Below are 25,035 nucleotides of genomic sequence, written 5' to 3'. Positions count from 1 at the left end.
CTCTTCCACTCTACCAGTCTGGGCTTGAGGCTGAGTCAAAATCATGAAGTTCTTCCTCTTTGTCACCTTTGTTGGCGTGGCTGGTGAGTATACTTTTTACTTCTGTTTTTGTAATTTGTGAGGAAGCTCATTTTCTGAGCAGATTTCCAAGGAAGTCCATTGTGGGAAAGCGAGGTACACATTTCTCTTGCAAAAGTTTCAAGTCGGAGCACTGTAACTTCTTCTCGCTGCTGTCTGTTCATAGTTGATTGCTCCATAAAACGGGGAAAGGACGCCTTCACTGGAGTTCTTGACCCAGGAATACTGAAATGTGTCCATAGCTTTAAACAAAGACTGTCTCTTTCTTAAGGACTAGGAAGTATAGCGACCTTTCAGTACCTGAAGGGGGCCTACAAGAAAGCTGGAGAGGGGTTATACGTAAAGGCTTGTGGGGATAGGACCGGGGGAATGGGTATAAGTTGGAGAGGGGTACATTTAGACTGGACATTAGGAAGAATCTCTTCACCATGAGAGTGGTGAGACACTAGAACAGGTTGCCCAGGGAGGTTGTGGATGCCCCATCGCTGGTGGTGTTCAAGGAGAGGTTGGATGTGGCCTTGGGCAGCCTGCTTTAGTAGGATGTCCCTGCCTATGGCATGGGGGTTGGAACTAGATGATCTTTAAGGTCCCTTCCTAAGCTAAGGCCTTTGGCCCAGGAAGTGCTAAAGCTGCTGTACATTTCTGGACTATGGGCGGTGCTCGCTCCCACTGCTACTGTGAGTTTTTATGGAAACAGAGACCTCCAGTGAGATGTTGCAATCAGTCCCAGGGCCACAAGATTCCTTATGCCAGATGTTAACTTACGGCACTTCTTATCTCCCAGTTGCCTTCCCCATCAACGATGATGATGACAAGATCGTGGGAGGCTACACCTGTGCAGCAAACTCCGTCCCTTACCAGGTGTCCCTGAATTCTGGGTATCACTTCTGTGGAGGTTCCCTCATCAACAGCCAGTGGGTCCTGTCGGCTGCTCACTGCTACAAGTAGTAAGTTGAAAAACCTAGGCTCTCCTGTAACCTACTTCTTTCTTCCACTTTGCTTCTAGCAGGAATTCTGAGCTGTGAGATCCAAATACGTAAGCGACTGCATCCTGATGGGAGACAACCAGGGAATGGGTGGCTCATTCAGGAAGCGAGGCTGAGGCATCACAAAGGGTTTTCCACCTCTGCAAAAGTTTCTGTGAATGCAGAGCACATTCTGAAATGACAATGTGATCCTCTAGCAATGAGTTAGGAGTTGCAGTTCCCCACAAGAGTCATTAGTCTTGCTAAAACTTGGTCACTGGAGAACAGGAAGAGGAATGACGTCAGGGTGATAGCAGTTTGTCCCTTTCCAGAAAGTTTGTATAAAGCATTGTTATATACTCAACTTCTCCATCTCATCAAAATAAACCTGCAGAAACTCACCACCTGTACTGGGAGCTGGTAGGATCTCACAGGGTGGATCCCCAGGACTTCTTGCAGGACGAGAAAGATAACCTGCATGAAAACAGCTGCTACGAGAGTGATACTGAAGAGAGTGCACACAATGAGGGGGAGGTTTCCTCATCGCCCGTCAGGAGCAGTAAAGTGTATGCCATTCCTTCTCTTTTCCAGTCGCTTCCGAGTGCAGCTCGGGAAACACAACCTGGCGCTTACAGAATCCACCGAGCAGCTTATCAGTGTAGCTAAAGTCATCCTCTACCCTGGCTACAGGGCTGCAACACTGGACAATGACATTATGCTCATCAAGCTTGCCCAACCAGCCCAGCTCACCCGAGCCGTCCAAACAGTTTCTCTGCCTACCAGCTGTGTGGATGCAGGCACCACATGCCTCATCTCTGGATGGGGCAACACACTCAGCGATGGCCGTGAGTATTCTGTGGGAATGTACAGCATCACGAGGGCCCAGGAGGCTCACACTCAAGTGCAATCAGTATAGGGTAAGGCACAGAGAAGTGCTGTGGGATAGGCTTTTTTGAGTGACCAGGCTGTGAAGGGCAGTGACCATTCAACTGCTTTAAAGACAAGCCCTTATCAGGTCCTTTTGTGCTGCGTTACAAACACGGAAGCATTAAAATCAATGTGTCCGAAGTGTCGGACATCGGACTCGTGGACAGAAACTGTTCCATCTAAAGAAAAGGACTCCATGCTGTGATTACTGTTCAGAGGAAATATGTCAAGTGCATAAGCAGGATGTTCAGTCATTACTTTTCTGCTAAGAAAGATCTTCTCTGGGCACTGAAATGAACTCGAGATGTCACCAACTATCTCTACTTTCTTATAGATCTATATCCAGACACCCTGCAGTGCCTGGAGGCTCCTGTGCTCTCCTCAAGTGAGTGCAGCAATGCTTATTACCCTATGGAAATTACCAACAACATGATTTGCGTAGGATTCCTCGAGGGAGGGAAAGACTCCTGCCAGGTAAAACTGCTGCCTCTCTTTTCCCATGTGTTTTTCTCCTGCCTTTTGCTAGTCGAAGAGGCCACCCTATTAGAGAATCCGGTGTACTCGCTCTGCTGGCATGCCTCAATGCCGGGGTTTCGGTTTGGGTTTTCTTTTTTTGTGTGGAACAACAGGGGAGACTTAGGGTGAAAGTTTCTTATTCGGTGAAGCTAGGGGTTGTTGCACCCTCTTAATCATTGTCCTCTGCCATGGTCCTCCCGCCTCTCTGTCCTAATCCTCCACAAGCAGACCATGCCACCTCCTGTACCTTCGGCTATTGAAAATGAAGGAGTGCTGCACCAGAGAGGCAATAGTGATCGTGGGGACTTCAGAGCTTAAGACACAAATGTTAGTTTTGGACTTGCCAAAAATGAAAGAGCCAGTGTGCCAGGATCCAGGCAGGGTGGGAAATGGGCACAGCTGGCGATTACTCTGGATTTCCCACATGGAAATATTTCTGTTTGGAAATATTTGGCAAAATAACACACATATACTAAGGCATCTGCCGAGAACTGCAGCTGTCAAGCCCAGGCAGCTTACTCATTTCATTCTTAGCTGTGGTGAATGTGGAGCTAAGGTAAGGTACAGTAGCATCAGGTGTAGAATGGTAGTCAGAAATGGATTCTGTAGAACCTCTGTGTAGAAAAACCCCAATGGAGCTCCCTCGAATTGTCAGTGATTTCCGGCATCTCTGACTCCTCACTTGTGCTGCTGCCCTTTTCTGAATATCTGTATCCTTTATGCACACAGGAGGATTCTGGCGGTCCAGTAGTCTGCAATGGGCAGCTCCAGGGCATTGTTTCTTGGGGTATTGGATGTGCAAAGAAAGGCTATCCTGGAGTTTACACTAAGGTTTGCAATTTTGTCTCCTGGATTGAAGAAACCATTGCTTCCAACTGAAACACTCTTGCTCTACGTCACCTACTTTTTCTCCTCATCATTTTCTTCTCTTTTGGGACTGAACACACAAAAATTATGTTAAAATAAAGACTTTTAGGCACCCCTTCTTTGTGCAGCATTTCTTTGCGTACTTCCATACACTATGATATAAAGGACAAGGGCAGGGTGTGTCACTCAGGGGAAATATTTAATAGTTATAGCAGTTCTCAGCCCGCAAAATCTCAGAACATTTTGCCATCTTCAGAAGTCTTTCAAACAGTTACAGCAGCCATTTCCGGAGCAGAATACCTTTTCTATTTATCAGCATTTACTTGGCTACTACAGAACCGCCTAAGACAGCTGAGAGAGTGTGTTGAAACATGCAGGCCGCTTACTCCTACTGTAAAAAAACAAGCAGGCAGCAAATTAAAGGCTGCCTGTGTCCCCCACTGGCACTCCCAACAACATGACACAACATTGCCTAGTAACCACATCAGTGGACATGGGAAAACAACAGATGTTGTAGTGTTTAATATTTTTAATATTTTCAACTATCATATAGACAGTGAGATCGCGTGTACCCTCAGCAAGTTTGCAGATTACACCAAGCTGAGTGGTGCGGTTGTCACACCAGAAGGATGGGTTGTCATCCAGAGGGACCTGGACAAGCTGGAGAAGTGGACCCATGTGAACCTCATGAGGTTCTACAGTGCCAAGTGCAGGGTCCTACACCTGGGTCAGGGCAATCTGCAGTTTCAATACAGGGTGGGGGACAATGTGATTGGGAGCAGCCCTGCAGAGAAAGACTTTGGGTTGCTGATTGATAAGAAGCTTGACATGAGCCGGTAATCTGTGTTCAGAGCCTAGAAGGCCAACCATATTCTGGGCTGCAACAAAAGAAATGTGACCAGCAGTTCAAGGGAGGTGATTTTGCTCCTCTATTCTGCTCTTGTTAGACCCCACCTGGAGTATTTTGTCCAGCTCTGGAATCCCCAACATTAGGAAGATATAGAACTGTTGGAACGGATCCAGAAGAAGGCTATGAAGATGATCTGACTGCTGAAACACCTCTACTATGAGGACAGTCTGAGAGAGTTGGGGTTGTTCAGCCTGGAGAAGAGAAGGCTCCAGGGAGACATTATAGCAGCTTTCCAGTACCTGAAGGGAGCCTACAAGAAAGCTGGGGAGGGACTGTTTACAAGGGCATGTAGTGATAGGGTGAAGGGGAATGGATTTAAATTGGAGGAAGGAAGATTCAGATTAGACATTAGGAAGAAATTCTTCACGATGAGAGTGGTGAGGCACTGGAAGAGGTTGCCCAGGGAAGTTGTGGATGCCCCTCCGTGGAGGTGTTCGAGGCCAGGTTGGATGGGACCTTGAGCAACCTGACCCAGTGGGAGGAGTCTCTGCCCATGGCAGGGGGCTGGAACTGCATGATCTTTAAGGTCCCTTCCAACCCAACCCATTGTATGATTCTATTAAAACAGGGGGATGAAATTCTTCTATCATCAAGTAGAGTGCATTCTCAAACATAACAGAGACAGATGTTGAGAAGAGTAGCCTGGAAACAGTCCCAGCCCTCTGTCACTTTCCCCCAATGTGTTCAGGTCTCCAGTGGGGAAAGAGGAAATTCCACTCTCCAGATTGTATGCCATATTTGATTTTCAAACTGCTGAAGTATCCTCACAGAATCTCCCTTCTTATATGGCTGGAACATTATCTATGACTGTGGCGGATGGTGCCATGAAGAGATCGCTTGCAAAGTTCTTCCCTACTTTGTGCTGTGTAATAAGAGCAAAGACATCTGCAGAGAACTGAGATGTGAGGAAGTTATGTTTCTTTCTCTCTCTCTCCTCTCACATTTCCACACACTGATTTTATTGTGCAGTTCTGCATAGCAGGAGTGAGAGTATTGCAGAGCTGTGAGACCTGATTGGAGCCTGATGGTCAACAGGACAAAGTGCCCTTTATTTTTCTCATGAAAATGGTCAGTGTGATTAAATGTGGATCAGCTAGTTTGAACTGAGCAGTGGAGTCTGAAAGCACGCATGGATCTATTCGTTCTGCGGGCATATGTCTGTACCTGGTAGACTTTACCCTGGTAAATTGATGTAATAGACTCCTGAAACAGCTCTGTTTGGGGCCAACTGTGTTTGTGCTTGGATGATTGCAGTCTGTGTTACTGGCAAGGGCTTCCTGCACAGGCTATTAGCCGCGTGCTATAGCTATGCAGGTGTTCTGTAACCGTATGCATGAGATGGAGAAAAACATCCCTAGCTGAATAGAAAGTTCTGGCCTCTATCAAGTCTCTTGGATGCTTAATGTTGAAGTTTTTCTCCTGTCTGTACCCAGAAAAGGGGGAATAGTTATCTTCCTCTCAAAGAGTGCTAATAGTTTCCTTAATCAGGTGATGCTCAACAAAAAAAGGAAAGAGAGGGTTATGATGTACATACGATATAACAGAAATATCAGCACAAACACAGGCAGCCAATTCTGTGTGTCTCTACTGAGGCACAAACAGACACAAAGTGTGTGAACCTGGTTACTTTTGTCCAGTGGGCAGGTGAGGCACTAGAAGAAGTTGGGCTCCTCCACCCTCAAGAAATTAACAGGCATGGGTCTCACTGCATCTCACGCTGGGTCTCATGCTGGTAGGGAATTGAATGCTCTGGGCATTCTGCTCTTCACAAGGCAGCAACATATTCTGCTATTCCTGAGAGACACACTAGAGGTCCTGAGCTAGGTTTTCTAGATACTTCCTTCTTCCAGAGGGTGCAGTCATGATTTGTTTTCTGAAACTGAAAAGTTACTCTGAACAAAAGTGATCAATGGGGAATGATTAATAAATTCTAATGCATTTCACTACAGAATGTGCAGCCCAGCTGCACTGAAACTTCATCTTTTCTCAGAGTTCTTACACAGCATAATCTTAGAATTAACTCCTGGAGTCTCCATAGATCGCTTCATGCCCCATCAAGTTTCTGAAATAGTTTCTCCCTCCAGGACATCAAGTGTGATTACCACTGTAAGAAGAAGTTTTTTAATAGGTCCTGTTTGACAGACAGTAGTCAAAATAAAAATCTTTTGTCTCTGTGCACAAGAAATTAAGTATTAAAAATAGGTGTTATTGTGTGATGGGAGCCAGGGAAAACCCACCATTCTTTAAACCTCTGCAATTCACATTGAGAAAACAGTGGGTAACTCACTCATCAGTTTTCATATTTACCAGGGTCCCCAAAACTGTTATTAGGGAGTGACTTGTTTGAGAAATTAGGAGCTCAAATTGAGTTTATGGAAAATTGGTGGAGATCTCTATCCCTGAATCTAAGTACATAGAGGCTACAGCATTATTATTACCAGACATCAACACACAAGGAACAATGATCCGGCAGGAGGTAGAAGAAGCAATGATTCCAATTGCGTGGGCTATAGAGATACCAGGGAGATATAAAAGGGTGAAATTAGTATGAATGTATCTTAAACCAGGAGCATTGCCAGTAAGAATGAAACAAAATCGTTTAAAGTCCGAAGCTCAGTGGGGACCAGTGTCTTTGATTCAAAAGTTTTTGAAATACAAATTGAGAGTTGAATGTGAGTCAAAATATAATGCACCAATTCTTCTTCTATAATCGCCTCTGTTTGCAGTCTTTCTCCATCTCAAATGCAAGGTCAGGCAGACCTGGCTCAAAAAGCTCCAATTAACAAGATATTTGACTGTTGTGAAATTCATAATAACATTAAAATTAGTCCTTGGAAACTGCTAGAATATGCATAAGGTTCTGGGAAAAATTATACATATGCATATAAGTGGGAAATCTATTCTGTCCCCTGCTCTTGTCTCACTGCATGTGAGTAATGGAGATCGTATTCCCTCATGTTGCCCAGGCCTGATAAAGGATGCTTGCTTTCTAAAACTCCAAAACGAGTCGGAGAGTTTATTTCCCAGCATTTTCAGTATCAGAAGGGACAGCCCCTCAGCAGCTTTGCAAGCAACAATGTGCCCTCCAGCACTTTTATTCACCTGCTCCACATACACTGCTTAACTACAGGATCCCTCACTTCCTTCCTATAGAAATACACACAGTTCTGAGCTGGACCAAGGCATTTCCTCACAGCAAAACCATAGGCAGAGAAAGGAAACCACAAGAAGCTGTGGTCACCTGGTGCTCCTCTTGTGAGGGACAGCTGAAGGCAGAAATTGCCTCTAATTATGTCTCTATCTTCATTGCTTACAGAGATGAGCTATTGATGAACTAATTGCTCATCTGTGATGGGCCTGTGAAAAATGAGGACAGGATATTATTATGGTTCCCCCACCTGCCATTGCCTGTGCTCCTGTTTTGATCATGTAATCTGGGGCATGTCCTGTAAAAGTTACTCGCACTCCGTTTCACCAAAATTGCTAGTAGACTTTTGTACTGCCAAACTCACTCGATTTCATGACAGAGTCCTAGTCTCCTCATCAACTTTGCTGCTTTGCTTCCAGGTTATGCTCTAAAAGAAGCTAAACTGCTCTTGTCTAGGGAAATACAGACATGCGACAGGAACTCTTGTTCATTGTAGTCTCACCCTGGACACAGTGGAAGCTCTGAAAAGTCAAAACCTAGTTGCATGCTAGACTTACTCCGGTCCTCCACAGAGTCAGCTTCGCTCATCGCTCCTTGCACACCCTGGTAGTCAATATTCTTCTGATTATAGGAGCTGCTCCTCAACAAGTATAGCACACCATTCCTTCTTCCCAGGGGGCACTCATGTAAGTGTTCCTCAGAGCACTCTCAAGTCATGATCTACTCACTGTTCATATCAGGGTACAGACACAGCAGAAAAGAACTAGGAAAGCACTGTCTCTCACATAGCAGAGACACACCGAGTTCCTTATTATTCTCTTCAACCGCTGTTCTTATCTAGAAAACATCTTTACACAGGGACCAAACACATTCATTCTGTTACTGTCTGGAACATATTACTGATGATCTGAATGCCTTGTAAAAGTTTTAGGAAAAGTAGATTATGCTGAAACCATGCAGGAATATAAACACCATGGAGTTTGATATATATGGTGTTTTAAGCATAAACATCATTAACTTTGGGAGAGGTGATTTTATTTAATTATTTTTTATTTCCTTTTTATACTTTACTAGTTCCTGAAAATCATAATGTTATAGTCTTATCTCAGATCTCTCGCGTAAACACTGAAAACCAGCTTTATGCCCTGGGAGCATAACACAGGAAAGATCCCTTCCTGTTTCTCAACTCTTGAGCATTTAAGTTTAGATGAGAAAATGCAATTTTAAAGACCCATGAAAACAAACTTATCAGTAACCTTCAACATTCAGCAGGTTAATGAGCTGACTATCACTGGTCACAGCTGAGCAGTACCCAGGTGGTAGCAGAAAGCCACAGAGATCTCTAATAGTCATCACCATCCTGACATTCTGCAGTTACGGTTCCCTCTTCTAGCTCTGAAATACAGTTTTCTCCTATGCAGTACTTCTTTTGCCAGCCCTAAGTGGCACCACACAAAAAGCAGATGTTCTAAGTTGTGAAACAACAACTTTCCTCCTTGCTGTACTCCCTGTCCTCATATTTATTCTCCTTTACCTCCTGCTGTAGAACATGGCAGGGGGGATGTAGCTAGAGAAACCACAGTCAAAGGTGCTTGGCAGTGCACTCTCAGGCACCTCTGTGTAAAATGCAGCATATTTTATAAATAATAAATAGCAGTTTGTCAATAATAGCCTATCTGCAGTCTAGAGGTTACACTGGCTACTCAAAAGACCAGGTGATGGAGGGAGACATATAAAGTCATATCTCTATGCAGATAGTGATGCTATACCATGTGATATAGTCATCCTGCAATTCCTGGGGAGGGTTTGCAGAATCACAGAATCATTGAGGTTGGAAGGAGCCTCTGAAGGCCCTCTTGTTCACCCACCCTACTTAACAGGGCTACCTCGAGCCAGTGGCCCAGAACTGTGTGGAGACATCTTTGCAATATCTCTGAGCATGGAGACTCTACAAGCTTTCCAGGAAATCTTTTCCAGTCCTCAGTCACCCTCACAGTAAAAAAAAAAAAAAAGGATTCCCTTATGTTCAGAAGAAACCTCCCGTTTTTTAGTTTGTGCCCATGGCTCCTGGTTGTGCCACTAGGCATCACTGAAAAGAGCTTGTCTCCATCCTCTTTACACCCTTCCTTCAGGTACTTATGTACATTATCAGATCCCTCCCGAGCCTTCTCTCTCTCGACTAAACAGTCCCAGATCTCTCAGCATCTCCTCCTATGTGAGGTGCTCCAGTCCCTTAATCATCTTTGAGGCCCTTTGCTCTCCAGTGTGTCCATGTCTCTCTTGTAGTGAAGAGCCCAGAACCGGACACAGAATTCCAGGTGTGGCCTCAGCAATGCTGAATAAACCGGAATGGTCACCTCCCTTGACCTGCTAGTGAAAATTTGTATGATGCAGCCCAGTGTACTATTCACTTTCTTTGCAGGAAGGACCCGTTGTTAGCTCAGATGCAGACTACTGTCCACCAGGAACCAAAGTCCTTTTCTGCCAAACTGGTTTCTAGCTGGGACGCCCCCAGGATATATTGGCTAAATACAAGGCCATCCTCAAACTGGTGTGAAAGAGTGGCTCTTGCAAGGAGGGGAGGACAGGACAGGTGACCCTAAGCCATCTAACAGAGTATTCCATCCCATATACGTTGTACTCAAAATTGAGAAACCACCAGGGTCTCATCCTCCTCTATGATGGACAACATTAAGTGAGGACTTTGCTTGCTGCTAATCCTCGATCCATGCATTCGTGAATCCATTTCCTGAGCCCAGCTCCCTCCTAGCTGTAGACCCATTCCCTTGTGTCTTCTCTACAGTATTTCTGGTGACTTATAGCCATTGAGGAATGGGGGTGCAATATCATATATCTGTATTTCTGTTATTACTTCCTGATTATTTTCATCATTATTATCATTATTATTGTAATTTCATTAAAACTGTAGCTTTAGTTTGCAACCCAAAGTCTTTGTTCCTCTCATTTTCCTTTCCTCTTTTCATGGTGGGTGTGGTGGGGGAAGGAAACTGAGAGTTCATCTGCACAGTTTTAGATGCTGAAATTAGCCAGGTTGGGGTTAAACTGTGACAAAGCATGACCCTGTGGTGTACCAGCGACTCCTCCCAGTTTGGTGTTGTCGGCAAAGTTGCAGAAGTTAGGCTTTGCCCCATCATCCAGATCATTAATGAAGATGTTAAACAGAAGGTGTTTCCCACAACAGCTGCTGTTTCTCAGGATTCCTGTGAGAAAAGAACTGACTCAGAATAGAATTAACTGGACAGTCAAGTTTGCGCTATCATGCAATGTAGGTATTGCTTGGGAGCAGAAGATGAATATTTGGTAAACAATATTGTTCTTTAGTGGAACAACTTGGGTGTGAATGAACGTCCTCTAAGAAGAAACAGGACTATCCAGAGGCTGGTAGAGAAAAGGAACCAAAAGGAAGGGGAAACCATCCTCTCCTTCCATCATATCATCTTTTTGGTAGGCAGATATGCCCTGAGAGGGGGCTGTTGCTTAATTTTAGGACTTTGTGGTCAAAAGTACCGAAAGTTTATGAAAATAACTTCCTAGTGTCCCTGAAACAAATCCAGGTAAAAAGCTCAAAGTGTCTGTGTACTTCTTCCTGGGTCTTTTTAGCTGTTTCTTCTGTAAACTGTAAAGAAGAATCCTGGACTGATGTAAGTGACGCAATTTTTCCTTTTCTTTGAGTTTACTCCACTAAAATGACACCATTGTTAGAAAATATGACCCTAAATGTCTCTTGCTTGCATATTCTCACCTGTCCTTTTTCTCTGAAGTTTTCCACAGCTTGGCCCATGAAGACTGCTGTGAGAGACGTGACAATAAAAATCAAGGAACTGTCTTCCTTCTCTCCCTCTCAACTACTGGAAATTCATGGACTACAAAGCCTTTCCTTTTCACAGCTTACAGATGAACATGAAAATGGGACAAAGTGGAATCTGCTAAAGTTTAAAGGGTTTGATGAATAATAATTCTCTAAGCAGCTGCCAACTTCAGCATTGTAGCTCCTGAAAGACATGGGATCACCTCAAGTGACTGTAACATAGGCCATATGTTTTGAAAGGCAGAAATGGCATGAGACTAAGAAGGAATAATCATTCTACTCCATTTGTTGATTACTTTTTTTGAGATCCTTGGAGTACTGGCAGACACAGTGGCACTGTCCAGATGGAAATTTTCCATTGCCTTAAAGGACTAGTCCAAGACCAAGGGCACCTCCAAGGGAGCAGCATGGCTTGTCTTGGCCGTTAAACTGGTATTGGTGCGGAGTTTTCTTATAAACACGTTTCATCCTGAGAAACAAATAAGGATTAGAAGCTTCCTATGGAGAAGGGAAAGATCCGTAACAGGATTAAGTATGGCAAAAATTACCAAAACAGAGCATGAGCAACTCCTAAACTACAATAGTGTATAATTTGTCCCCTTATATCTGCCATGCAAAACTGCACAAAAACGTTCAGGCATTCTGAACCAGCCCAGTTGCAGCCCTGATTCTTCCTCAGGGGAAAAAATGAGGGTGGTCTCTGTTTCAGGATTATTTATGACTTCTCTCTTGGCAGAGATTAGGGGGATTATTTCCTGCTGGGACTATGAGATAAATAGAAGTCCAGCTATAGGTTGAATCACATTATGGCATTGGTACTCAATGGCATAACAGAATTATTTTCATTGGGATAATAGGTTTAATCTCAAAATAAATATGAGGATGCAGGTGTTGGATTTCTCAGTACTTTCTTTCCTTTCTGTATTTTCCTGGTTATCTGCTCGATACCCAGATCCATAAGGAATCCAGATGCTGGAGCTGGTGTTCCTCTTATGCCCAGGCCCATAATTCTTTGGTGATGGAGAAGCAATGCACTCGGTTTGAGGTGAAGAGCAGACAACCTTCCCATTTAATGTGCCGAGGTAGTTCGTTTGTGCTCCAGGCAGGAGAATGCACGGCCAAACCGGTGCAGTTAGAATTTTGAGCACAAGGTGGCACACGGTAACTGCTGAACGAGCAGGAGTTTCTGCTGCTCTCTGTCCCTGTCACAACTATCCTCTCCCCCACCCCCCGCCCCGTCCCTGATCCACATGCAGCTTCTCCAAAGTGTGCAGAGGGGCAGAAGTGTGCCCCTTGCTGAGATGCGGCATCCCACTCATCCCGCTGGGATGCTCCAAAAGCTGACTCCTAAGGCGTGGCGTATGCCAGATGCCCCCCAACAGGCAGTTGTCCCTGCTTATCCCTTAATCCACGGGTTCCCAAAACCCTCTGCCTCCCCCTAGGAGGAGCGGGACATAAGCTCGCCCCAGCCAAGAGGGGAAACGTATGCTCACCTGTCAGCTCAATACCATCCATTAACTAAAAAAACCCACCCCCTGGCCCTTTCTCCAAAAGTAACTGTGGGAGGCTGTTCTTCATCTGAGACTTTTTCATATGCACAGCCAAAACAGCCATGGCTCAAACAGCGGTTCACCCCCTTTGTGGCAGTTCCTCCCCATGTCTCATCCCCAAAAGACAAACTCAGGCCCCTGCCTTCTCCATGTAAAGTTCTCCACTCCCTTCACTGTGGAGCTATGGGGCTCTGGGTTTGTGGAGAACCACAGGTGGGAAACAAAGGCTACAAATGGTGTCCATAGAGAACAGAGCAGCTTGGAGGGGTGGAGGAGGGCCAAGGTGCAATTTCAACATTTGAATTTGTTGGGAACCTGGTGGGAGTGACAAGCTTGCAAACCACAACCCCAGCTGTCTAGGATGTGGGCTTACGAAGATCACAAACCTCCAGGAGGAGGCAACCCAGGAATTTCCAGGAGCCAAACACTCGGGCTGTCTGCAGGCACTGGAGTCTATGGGTTAAAGGGCGTGAAGGAGGCAACCGAAGCTATATTGCGGATTGTCCCTGATCACAGCAGGAGACATTCCAGGTGCCCACATTGCTGCAAGACAAGTCAGCTTGCCCTGACTTGCCCACTCTCCTTTATGTCCAGCGTCACTGAGTAGGAAAAGAGAATGGAAGCCTCCGGGGGAAGCTGATGCTCAAGTATATTGTCACCATCCACCAATGAGAGATCTGAGGAGTCCTTCATGGATTGTAAGGAATAGACGTGGACAGGGGTGCTCCAGCTCATGTTGTAGCTGTGGGGAGAAGGAGATGCTGTCAGGCATGCAAATAAACTGTGTGCTGGTTTGAGATAAAGTGGAATCAACTCTCTAACTTTTCATCTAAGCTTCTCCTAAGTAACTTCATTTTTCTGAGAGAAAACAACATGTTTTTCAGACAGCGTCTGTCTCTTTGGGAGATAACTCTTAATATTTGTAGTTATCACCAATGTAATGAGACACTGGCTCACAGAAAGGCCATGGCTTATACTTGTTCCTACAGAAACCAAGGCTATCCTTGTGTTAATGGAGTACCACAGGTCAAAAGGGCAAAAAAAGGGTGGCACTCAGAGGGAGGAGTGGATAGGACAGCTGATCCAACACTGACCAACAGAGTAGTCCTCTCTAGATATGTCACATTCAGTATAAGTCTGAGGGCTAATGAGGGTCAAGCCCTGTTCCTCCATGGCTGGTATCCAGTGAGGACCTCATCTGTCCATCTGCTCCCATTCCTGATCTGTGTAGGTCCTGAATCCAGGTCCTGAATCCAGCTCCTATCTGCCACTGAGTCCAGCCAGGGACCTTTCCTGTGCCTGCCCTGCAGCATTGGTTGCAACTTATAGTCACTGAGGAATTTGAATATGTCTGTCTGTATACATTTCATTATTTTTTGGTTAATATTATTCTTTTCTTCTTACTATTGTTTAATTTAATCTCTTTCAGTTTTAGTTTCTAGCCCACAAGTCTCCCTCTCTCTCTCATTTCCCTTTCCCCATCCCTTTTTGGGATGGGAGTGGGGCTGCAACTGTCCTGTCTTCAGCTGCTGACTAGGCTGGGAGAGAGCTAAACCATGATACTGTGCAACAGCATAGTCTCGACCTGCTGATCCAGTGTCTCCTGCTCAGTAGCTGTGCACTGATTTTCTTATGCCTTTCACTGAATTTTCTCCCTCGAGAAAAACTGATGTGGATGGCACCTCACTATCCTTCTCCTTCTCAGCATTATGAACTACAAGTACCACCAAGGATCCCAGTGCATTTCCACTTGTTTCTCCTTCCCTGTCTCTTGGCAGAGCTCCAGATACAGAGTTCTGTTGAAGCAAACCTTCCAGATTCCAGAAGCCCTTTCCCCAGAGGCAGCATGAGAATAAGACAACCAGGCCTGCCCAGGTGACAGGGAGAAACTGTCCCTGAAGAATTTATGCAACTGGTCTTCAACAAGGAAGGTGGAGGGAGAAGCCACCCTGGTCCCAGTCCTCAGCATCTCTTCTCCCTCATGCCTCCCCCTTTGAACCACACACAGGTCGTTCTTCCTTTCTCTGGATCCTTCACAGGTATTTACCTTCCTCTCCCATCCTTCTCACCAAGTCAGCCAGGCCAGGGCTGGAGAGTGTACTGCACACATCCAGACACACACACGTGGACACCTATGTATGCACACATGCACACACCCAAAGACACTGATCCCCTCATATACATCCCATCCCCACCACAATGATCACTGCACCAGCCTGGAGCACTTCCAATACTCAAACACAAGTGAGCGGCCTGGCTGCAGGGGGACAGGACATCTCCTGCCGATGCAATCCCTCTGGGGGGGAAAGAGGGCTGCAGAAAGCAGCCAGGAAGGGAGGTCCTGGCCAGCTTTGTTTTGTGTGCCTCCTCCTCCCAGGATGAGAAATGCCATGGGTAGGGTTAGCATGGGGCAGGCTAAGAGATCTCCCCTCCCCCATCCCACTCTTTCCTTTGGGATATTCAAGGATGTTTCCAGCTCTTCTGAAGAGAGTAAGAGAAATTTGTAACGTTGTGGAATTCACAGTTTGCTGCAGGAGAGCAGCTAGAAGGTACAGGTACTATTTTGCTCTTCAGGGAAAGAGATGGGGAAAGATCTTCACCGCAAAGCCCACGAGAGGCCTCGCAAGGCACTGAGAGGACTATTCACTCAACCAGGGCAGAGGGGTAGGGAGTGGGGAAGGAACCAGCCATGGCTGCAGACGAGAGGGATAAACACATGAAAAATGCAAGGGACCTATGTGTGTCCTTCATACCTCATTCCTCCAGCTCCCAAGGAATTAAGAAGGATGAACCTCTCAGCATTCCTCTGCCTTCTACACACTCAGACTGCCATGAAAACTATCTCAACATAGTTCTGTCCATACAATGCCTTTTTGCCCTCTTCACCTTCCCAGTGCCCACACCTCTGTGGGGTTTAATATCTTCCTGTGATTGTGTGCATCATTCCCCAGTGTTCCCAGCCAGCCAATCATATCTCACATTTTGTGCACTGCCCAACCCCAATATATCTCATCCTCATTTGTTTCTTCCTCTTTGCATATCTCTGGGTAGCCACAAAAGGCAGATCCCTGAAAGGACAGGAGCTTTTTCCTCATGGTTCCCTGCTGGCTCTTCGTGGCCACACTGGCTCCTGTGGGTAAGTGACCTCAAGTCACCCCTGGGCACTGACATCCATTGCTGCTGTCCCAGATGTGTACCCAGTTGCTGGTAGAGTTCCATTCCCCCGGGTTTCCTCTGCTGAGGATGGGCAATGAGTGAGGTGGGCAGGAAACCCTAAATCTCCTGCAATGATTCTCTAATTTTTCTTCCTTGCACAACGTCAACATGGCTGCTGGTTTTAGACACAAACTGCCCAGGAATGTTTCTTGCTTATCAGAAAGAGATTGGAAAACCCACCTGCTGATCCAAAGAGTGATCCCATCCCTTCTGCCACTGCCTAGCCTCTCCTGTTCCTTCTTAATCTCTTCCCTAGCAACCAATGGTGCCTAGTTCATGGTTTCCCATATTTCCCTCCTCCTTAATGCTCTTCCTTTTCCCTTTCAGTGTTGGCTCTGGAACAGTCTCCGGACACAGTGGTACAGCAAGGCCAGTCCGTGAATCTGGGCTGTTTCAAGATGAAATCCTCCAGCACGGCTTTGTACTGGTACAAGCTGCCTTTAGGGAAGGATTCCAGGCTGATCTCTGTGGCTTCTGCATTCGAAGGTGGTAAATCAAATGTTGAAGCGGATTTCCAACATGTCAAAAGCAGTGAAATAAAAGAAGGCAGGATGACCCTCTTGATAGAGCATGCCTTTCTCAATGACTCTGGAATCTATTACTGTGCTGAGAGTGAAGCACAGTGGCCAGGCTGCTGAGGCAGCTGAGCGCAAACCGCCTCCTGCACAAAAGGGACCTGCTTTCCTCCCTGTCGGTGCTGCACAAGGCAGGATGATCCCTTTCTACTCATTACCTCTTCTGCTTCCTAGCCTTCCCGTCCCCCTCTTCTCAGACTTATTTGCGCTTATTTCTGCTGCTTTCTCTTCTTACCAACCCACTCCTCCTTGCTTCCTTCTTCATTTAACTCTCATTTACACTACATTAACTTCTACCAATCCTTCTTGCCCTGTCTGCCTCTCTGTCTCCCCATCTTCTTCTTTCTGCCCCTGCTCAGTCTGCACTCCTCAGACTTCCTTTCATTTGACGCCAGCCAAATCTTCTTATCATGCTCACTGTGACGAGCAACACTGTGATAAGGAGATTCCACGCTGCAGCTTGCAGGGCTGTGAGCCTGAGCGTGAGGGTGTCCAGAGGAGACTCAGCTGAGAGGCAACTGGCACAAACATGCCTGCCTGAGCTTTCTTTCTCTTCTCTTCATTTGGTGGCTCTTTGTGTATTTCTGTGCTATGCTCACCCTGAGGCTGCCACACAGCCCCATCACGCTCCTGTGATAACACTTATCTCCCATCCATGCATACACACACAAAGCAAGAAGTCAGTGGAGCAGGGTCCATGCACCTCGTGCCTGCGTGCGGGTGTCATTTCCCACTGTGCCCACCCAGCTAACTGCCTTTGCACGTTTCAGGCTGTCTCTCACTGCCCTGCCCACCCACAAAGAGAGTGTGTCTTCCTCTCTCAACCGTTCCTCTTCACACAGCTCTGTGCCTGGACTGCCACCACGGGCAGATTGCTGGAAGGAGGTGGCCTTTCTTCATGCTTCTCCACTGGTTTCTAGTGGCCATAATGGCCCCTGGGGGTAAGTGAAAAGCCCCTGCTTTCTGCTTGAAGATCTGCATGGGATGTGCTGCTGCCTCGGATGTGTGCCCAGATGTTGGTAGTGCCCCATTCTCCAAGGCTTCCCAGGGGAAGACGGGCCAGGAATGAGGTGAACTTTTCTTCAAATGCTTAAGATGGAAAATTCTAAGGATGTTCATTTTTTTTCCTGTGCCACTTTCAACTGTTCAGTTGAGAGCATTAAATTCATTATTTTCCTAACAAACTTGTTACTGTATTTGAAGCGGGAGATTTTTTCTCCTATGTGTCTCTGTCAGAGAAATGGGACACTGTCTCAAGCTCATTGACATCCCTATGCCACCTCATGCCATGTCATACTTCAAGGACGTGTGTTTGTGTCGTCTTCAACGCGTTTCATTCCTCACATCTCCTCCCTTCTCTTTCCAGGCCAGGCCCTTCAGCAATCACCAGATACAGTTGTCCGAGCGGGAGACCCTGTGACCCTGGACTGTTCCCACAAGCAGAGTTTACTCTCAACTATGTACTGGTACAAATTGCCCACTGGGGAGAAGGCCACTCTGCAGTTGGTTGTATACTCGGTGGAAGGTGGTGTGGCAGAGATTGAGAAGGAATTCAGAAACCTCTTCCAGAGTAACGGGACTAAGAGCAGCCACTTATCTGTGAAGATAGATCATGTCCTACTCAATGACTCAGGCACATATTTCTGTGCTGAGCAAGACCCACAGTGCCTCAAAAGCTGGAGCAGCACAGCACAAACCTTTCCATGGAAGCAGGGATCTGCCCCCAGCACACACACAATCCTGTATTTGACGGTACATCGTTTTCTCCTCTTGCCCCCTAGCTCTGTATCAATAAGAAAAGTGCTAGTATCATCTGCCTTTCTACTGCCTGTTCTCTAATTTCTGTCCTATGCTTTCCCATATCTGAATTGCCTTTTGTTCGTGCTTTCTTCCTGTACTCACTGCCTTGTCTCTTTTCTCAGCCATCTAAAGATCACTTCTCTCTTTCCTCCTCTGCTCTCGTTCTCTCTGACCGCTTGTTTTTTCTTCTCTGTCCTCTATTCACACACAACCCCCTTCTATTTCCTAAATATTCTTCTGTTTCTTCTCCCTTTCAGTGTGACTCATGGGTAAGCAGGATGTGGTATAGTTCATGCAGTCTTTCTCCACCAGCTAGAAAGCCAAGGCCACCCTGGAATTCAGTCTGACAAAGGAACCCGGAACTGAGCACTGCCGTGTGCACTAATGTGTGTTCTCCTGGGATTGCTTACACTGCAGTTTCCAAGAGTACAGGTGTCTCACTGGTAATCCAGAGCTCAGCCAGCTGCTATGTGGGAAGGCTTTGGAGTTCCAGAATGCTGTCAGGACCATGTCACTGAGAACTTCTAGTTGTGTGCTGGTCCCTTGGCCCCACCAGTCCCCAGGGAATAAGCACGCTGCAGTGTGCCAGGGTCTCTGAGTTGTGCCACTAACCTGTGACCTGAAAACTCTGATAATATTCAATGTAGCCCAAGTCTCGAGGGTATCTGCGGACAGAGCATGGTCTTGTAGGTGAGGAGCCCCAAGCTGCAAGGTGCACTGTGGCAATAACCCACCATACTTTTGGCTCTGCTAGCAAGGACAGAGCTGTCAAAGCCAGAAAGGGGATCTTTCCCGTACTGTATTCCAGACCGTGGAGGCCACAGTTGTGGAACTAACCCACCTTGTGTTCCTTGCTTTCTCCTAACTCCATCACACAGAAGAGCCCAGCTCCCTTGAAGGAGCCCTTCATCTTGGACTAGTCCTTTAACATAATGGAAAATTTCCATCTGGACAGTGTCACTGTGTCTACCAGTACTTAAGGGATCTCAAAAAAAGTGATCAAGAAATGAAGTAGAAAGATTACTGCTTAGTCTCTCATGCCATTTTAGCATCTCAAAGCATATGGCTTCTGTTACAGTCACTTGAGGTGACCCCATGTCTTTCAGGAGCCTGCATGCAGAAGTCGGCAGCTGCTTGGAAAATGATTAGTCATCAAACCATTTAAACTTTAGCAAATTCAATGTCATGACAGAAGTTATCCCTCCCAAGGATTTTGGAAGATCTCATTAGTTTTGTTCACAGCATTTTGTTCATACGCATTACACCCGTAAACATTATTGTGGTACTGAAATACTTCTATTGCAAAGATAAGTAACTACAGAACATTGCAAAGCTAACTAGAAAAACATGGTTCAGTACTTAGGCTGATATTATTATCCTTTGGATTGGGAGGGAGAAATGCTTTCACAGAAATACAGGGCTCATTCCCACATTTGAACAATTTCACTTGGGAGGTGGTGGCCAACACTGAATAGTTTGGGGGTAGTGGTGGTGTGTCGTCAAAGAAATACATATTACCTTACTGTCCATTACCAACAACACTCACCTTCTGGAAAAAAATACGCCTTTTTAAGAATGACCCCGTCAGTGTAGAGGAATCTCAAAGGGGCTGGAGGGTTGCCCTCAACAGGTGCTGCATATAAGAAAGAAATGGGCAAACACCTGCACATCTTCCAAAGATCAAGTATATTTTTAAATTGAAGGCTGCCATCTGAAATAATTTAAAATAGCTCTCTGTCTCAGGAAACGCTTATGATTAACTGATACGTTATTTGTCCTTTCTACCAGTACCCATTAATGTTCCCATTTGGATCTTCTAATTTTCCACTGTGTACTTTTTGTCTGGAGAAAACCTTGGACAAGAGATAAGGCCATTTCCAAAAATGTATTTCTAGCAGCTCCACTCTTCCACTCTACCAGTCTGGGCTTGAGGCTGAGTCAAAATCATGAAGTTCTTCCTCTTTGTCACCTTTGTTGGCGTGGCTGGTGAGTATACTTTTTACTTCTGTTTTTGTAATTTGTGAGGAAGCTCATTTTCTGAGCAGATTTCCAAGGAAGTCCATTGTGGGAAAGCGAAGTACACATTTCTCTTGCAAAAGTTTCAAGTCGGAGCACTGTAACTTCTTTTCATTGCTGTCTGTTCATACTTGATTGCTCCATAAAACGGGGAAAGGACGCCTTCACAGGAGTTCTTAAACCCAGGAATACTGAAATGTGTCCATAGCTTCAAACAAAGACTGTCTCTTTCTTAAGGACTAGGAAGTATAGCGACCTTTCAGTACCTGAAGGGGGCCTACAAGAAAGCTGGAGAGGGGTTATACGTAAAGGCTTGTGGGGATAGGACCAGGGGAGTGGGTATAAGTTGGAGAGGGGTACATTTAGACTGGACATTAGGAAGAATCTCTTCACCATGAGAGTGGTGAGACACTAGAACAGGTTGCCCAGGGAGGTTGTGGATGCCCCATCGCTGGTGGTGTTCAAGGACAGGTTGGATGTGGCCTTGGGCAGCCTGCTTTAGTAGGATGTCCCTGCCTATGGCATGGGGGTTGAAACTAGATGATCTTTAAGGTCCCTTCCTAAGCTAAGGCCTTTGGCCCAGGAAGTGCTAAAGCTGCTGTACATTTCTGGACTATGGGCGGTGCTCGCTCCCACTGCTACTGTGAGTTTTTATGGAAACAGAGACCTCCAGTGAGATGTTGCAATCAGTCCCAGGGCCACAAGATTCCTTATGCCAGATGTTAACTTACGGCACTTCTTATCTCCCAGTTGCCTTCCCCATCAACGATGATGATGACAAGATCGTGGGAGGCTATACCTGTGCAGCAAACTCCGTCCCTTACCAGGTGTCCCTGAATTCTGGGTATCACTTCTGTGGAGGTTCCCTCATCAACAGCCAGTGGGTCCTGTCGGCTGCTCACTGCTACAAGTAGTAAGTTGAAAAACCTAGGCTCTCCTGTAACCTACTTCTTTCTTCCACTTTGCTTCTAGCAGGAATTCTGAGCTGTGAGATCCAAATATGTAAGCGACTGCATCCTGACGGGAGACAACCAGGGAATGGGTGGCTCATTCAGGAAGCGAGGCTGAGGCATCACGAAGGGTTTTCCACCTCTGCAAAAGTTTCTGTGAATGCAGAGCACTTTCTGAAATGACAATGTGATCCTCTAGCAATGAGTTAGGAGTTGCAGTTCCCCACAAGAGTCATTAGTCTTGCTAAAACTTGGTCACTGGAGAACAGGAAGAGGAATGACGTCAGGGTGATAGCAGTTTGTCCCTTTCCAGAAAGTTTGTATAAAGCATTGTTATATACTCAACTTCTCCATCTCATCAAAATAAACCTGCAGAAGCTCGCCACCTGTACTGGGAGCAGGTAGGATCTCACAGGGTGGATCCCCAGGACTTCTTGCAGGACGAGAAAGATAACCTGCATGAAAACAGCTGCTACGAGAGTGATACTGAAGAGAGTGCACACAATGAGGGGGAGGTTCCTCATCGCCCGTCAGGAGCAGTAAAGTGTATGCCATTCCTTCTCTTTTCCAGTCGCTTCCGAGTGCAGCTCGGGAAACACAACCTGGCGCTTACAGAATCCACCGAGCAGCTTATCAGTGTAGCTAAAGTCATCCTCTACCCTGGCTATGACTCTGCAACACTGGACAATGACATTATGCTCATCAAGCTTGCCCAACCAGCCCAGCTCACCCGAGCCGTCCAAACGGTTTCTCTGCCTACCAGCTGTGTGGATGCAGGCACCACATGCCTCATCTCTGGATGGGGCAACACACTCAGCGATGGCCGTGAGTATTCTGTGGGAATGTACAGCATCACGAGGGCCCAGGAGGCACTCTAAGACCTCACACTCAAGTGCAATCGGTATAGGGTAAGGCACAGAGAAGTGCTGTGAGATAGGCTTTTTTGAGTGACCAGGCTGTGAAGGGCAGTGACCATTCAACTGCTTTAAAGACAAGCCCTTATCAGGTCCTTCCTTTTGTGCTGCGTTACAAACATGGAAGCATTAAAATTGATGTGTCTGAAGTGTAGGACAGCTGACGCATGGATAGAATCTGTTCCATCAAAAGAAAAGGAGTCCATGCTGTGATTCCTATTCAGAGGAAATATGTCAAGTGCATAAGCAGGATGTTCAGTCATTACTTTTCTGCTAAGAAAGATCTTCTCTGGGCTCTGAAATGAACTCGAGATGTCACCAACTGTCTCTACTTTCTTATAGATCTATATCCAGACACCCTGCAGTGCCTGGAGGCTCCTGTGCTCTCCTCAAGTGAGTGCAGCAATGCTTATTACCCTATGGAAATTACCAACAACATGATTTGCGTAGGATTCCTCGAGGGAGGGAAAGACTCCTGCCAGGTAAAACTGCTGCCTCTCTTTTCCCATGTGTTTTTCTCCTGCCTTTTGCTAGTCGAAGAGGCCACCCTATCAGAGAATCTGGTGTACTCGCTCTGCTGGCACACCTGAATGCCGGGGTTTCGGTTTGGGTTTTCTTCTTTGTGTGGAACAACAGGGGAGACTTAGGGTGAAAGTTTCTTATTCGGTGAAGCTAGGGGTTGTTGCACCCTGTTAATCATCGTCCCCTGCCATTGTCCTCCCGCCTCTCTGCCCTAATCCTCCACAAGCAGACCATGCCACCTCCTGTACCTTCGGCTATTGAAAATGAAGGAGTGCTGCACCAGAGAGGCAATAGTGATCGTGGGGACTTCAGAGCTTAAGACACAAATGTTAGTTTTGGACTTGCCAAAAATGAAAGAGCCAGTGTGCCAGGATCCAGGCGGGGTGGGAAATGGGCACAGCTGGCGATTACTCTGGATTTCCCACATGGAAATATTTCTGATTGGAAATATTTGGCAAAATAACACACATATACTAAGGCATCTGCCGAGAACTGCAGCTGTCAAGCCCAGGCAGCTTACTCATTTCATTCTTAGCTGTGGTGCCTGTGGAGCTAAGGTAAGGCACAGTAGCATCAGGTGTAGAATGGTAGTCAGAAATGGATTCTGTAGAACCTCTGTGTAGAAAAACCCCAATGGAGCTCCCTCGAATTGTCAGTGATTTCCGGCATCTCTGACTCCTCACTTGTGCTGCTGCCCTTTTCTGAATATCTGTATCCTTTATGCACACAGAATGATTCCGGCGGTCCAGTAGTCTGCAATGGGCAGCTCCAGGGCATTGTTTCTTGGGGTATTGGATGTGCAAAGAAAGGCTATCCTGGAGTTTACACTAAGGTTTGCAATTTTGTCTCCTGGATTGAAGAAACCATGGCTTCCAACTGAAACACTCTTGCTCTACGTCACCTACTTTTTCTCCTCATCATTTTCTTCTCTTTTGGGACTGAACACACAAAAATTATGTTAAAATAAAGACTTTTAGGCACCCCTTCTTTGTGCAGCATTTCTTTGCGTACTTCCATACACTATGATATAAAGAACAAGGGCAGGGTGTGTCACTCAGGGGAAATATTTAATAGTTATAGCAGTTCTCAGCCCGCAAAATCTTAGAACATTTTGCCATCTTCAGAAGTCTTTCAAACAGTTACAGCAGCCATTTCCGGAGCAGAATACCTTTTCTGTTTATCAGCATTTACTTGGCTACTACAGAACCGCCTAAGACAGCTGAGAGAGTGTGTTGAAACATGCAGGCCGCTTACTCCTACTGTAAAAAAACAAGCAGGCAGCAACGCAAATGCTGCCTGTGTCCCCCACTGGCACTCCCAACAACATGACACAACAATGCCTAGTAACCACATCAGTGGACATGGGAAAACAACAGATGTTGTAGTGTTTAATATTTTTAATATTTTCAACTATCATATAGACAGTGAGATCGCGCGTACCCTCAGCAAGTTTGCAGATTACACCGAGCTGAGTGGTGCGGTTGTCACACCAGAAGGATGGGTTGTCATCCAGAGGGACCTGGACAAGCTGGAGAAGTGGACCCATGTGAACCTCATGAGGTTCTACAGTGCCAAGTGCAGGGTCCTACACCTGGGTCAGGGCAATCTGCAGTTTCAATACAGGGTGGGGAACAATGTGATTGGGAGCAGCCCTGCAGAGAAAGACTTTGGGTTGCTGATTGATAAGAAGCTTGACATGAGCCGGTAATCTGCGTTCAGAGCTAGAAGGCCAACCATATTCTGGGCTGCAACAAAAGAAATGTGGCCAGCAGTTCAAGGGAGGTGATTTTGCTCCTCTATTCTGCTCTTGTGAGACCCCACCTGGAGTATTTTGTCCAGCTCTGGAATCCCCAACATAAGAAAGATATGGAACTGTTGGAACAGATCCAGAAGAAGGCTATGAAGATGATCTGACTGCTGAAACACCTCTACTATGAGGACAGTCTGAGAGAGTTGGGGTTGTTCAGCCTGGAGAAGAGAAGGCTCCAGGGAGACCCTATAGCAGCCTTCCAGTACCTGAAGGGAGCCTACAAGAAAGCTGGGGAGGGACTGTTTACAAGGGCATGTAGTGATAGGGTGAGGGGGAATGGATTTAATTGGAGGAAGGAAGATTCAGATTAGACATTAGGAAGAAATTCTTCACGATGAGAGTGGTGAGGCACTGGAAGAGGTTGCCCAGGGAAGTTGTGGATGCCCCTCCGTGGAGGTGTTCGAGGCCAGGTTGGATGGGACTTTGAGCAACCTGACCCAGT

The 25,035-nt window shown here is 46.2% G+C and overlaps 2 protein-coding genes and 1 gene segment (V, D, J or C); all 3 read left to right on the top strand.

Moving 5' to 3' along the window:
- On the top strand, nt 1-3,365 carry LOC128850911 (trypsin I-P1-like). Its single transcript, XM_054056012.1, has 5 exons — nt 1-83; nt 863-1,025; nt 1,635-1,888; nt 2,305-2,444; nt 3,216-3,365. Exons 1-5 carry the CDS (start codon nt 44-46, stop codon nt 3,363-3,365), a joined length of 747 nt encoding a protein of 248 aa, XP_053911987.1. The 5' UTR covers nt 1-43.
- Nucleotides 3,366-15,830: 12,465 nt separating this feature from the next.
- Nucleotides 15,831-16,756, top strand: LOC128850912 (T cell receptor beta variable 14-like). The segment is given in 2 exon segments: nt 15,831-15,926; nt 16,334-16,756. Coding segments are annotated over 2 exon segments (354 nt in total).
- Nucleotides 16,757-18,258: 1,502 nt separating this feature from the next.
- On the top strand, nt 18,259-23,663 carry LOC128850910 (trypsin I-P1-like). The gene is made up of 6 exons (XM_054056011.1): nt 18,259-18,333; nt 20,170-20,367; nt 21,148-21,310; nt 21,919-22,172; nt 22,604-22,743; nt 23,514-23,663. The coding sequence occupies exons 2-6, from the start codon at nt 20,328-20,330 to the stop codon at nt 23,661-23,663; spliced, it is 747 nt and encodes a 248-aa protein (XP_053911986.1). The 5' UTR covers nt 18,259-18,333; nt 20,170-20,327.
- Nucleotides 23,664-25,035: the final 1,372 nt, after the last annotated feature.

The sequence above is a fragment of the Cuculus canorus genome, chromosome 1 (assembly GCF_017976375.1).
Source record: "Cuculus canorus isolate bCucCan1 chromosome 1, bCucCan1.pri, whole genome shotgun sequence".
Taxonomy (NCBI): Eukaryota; Metazoa; Chordata; class Aves; order Cuculiformes; family Cuculidae; genus Cuculus; species Cuculus canorus.
This window is presented reverse-complemented; position numbering and strand designations above follow the sequence as displayed.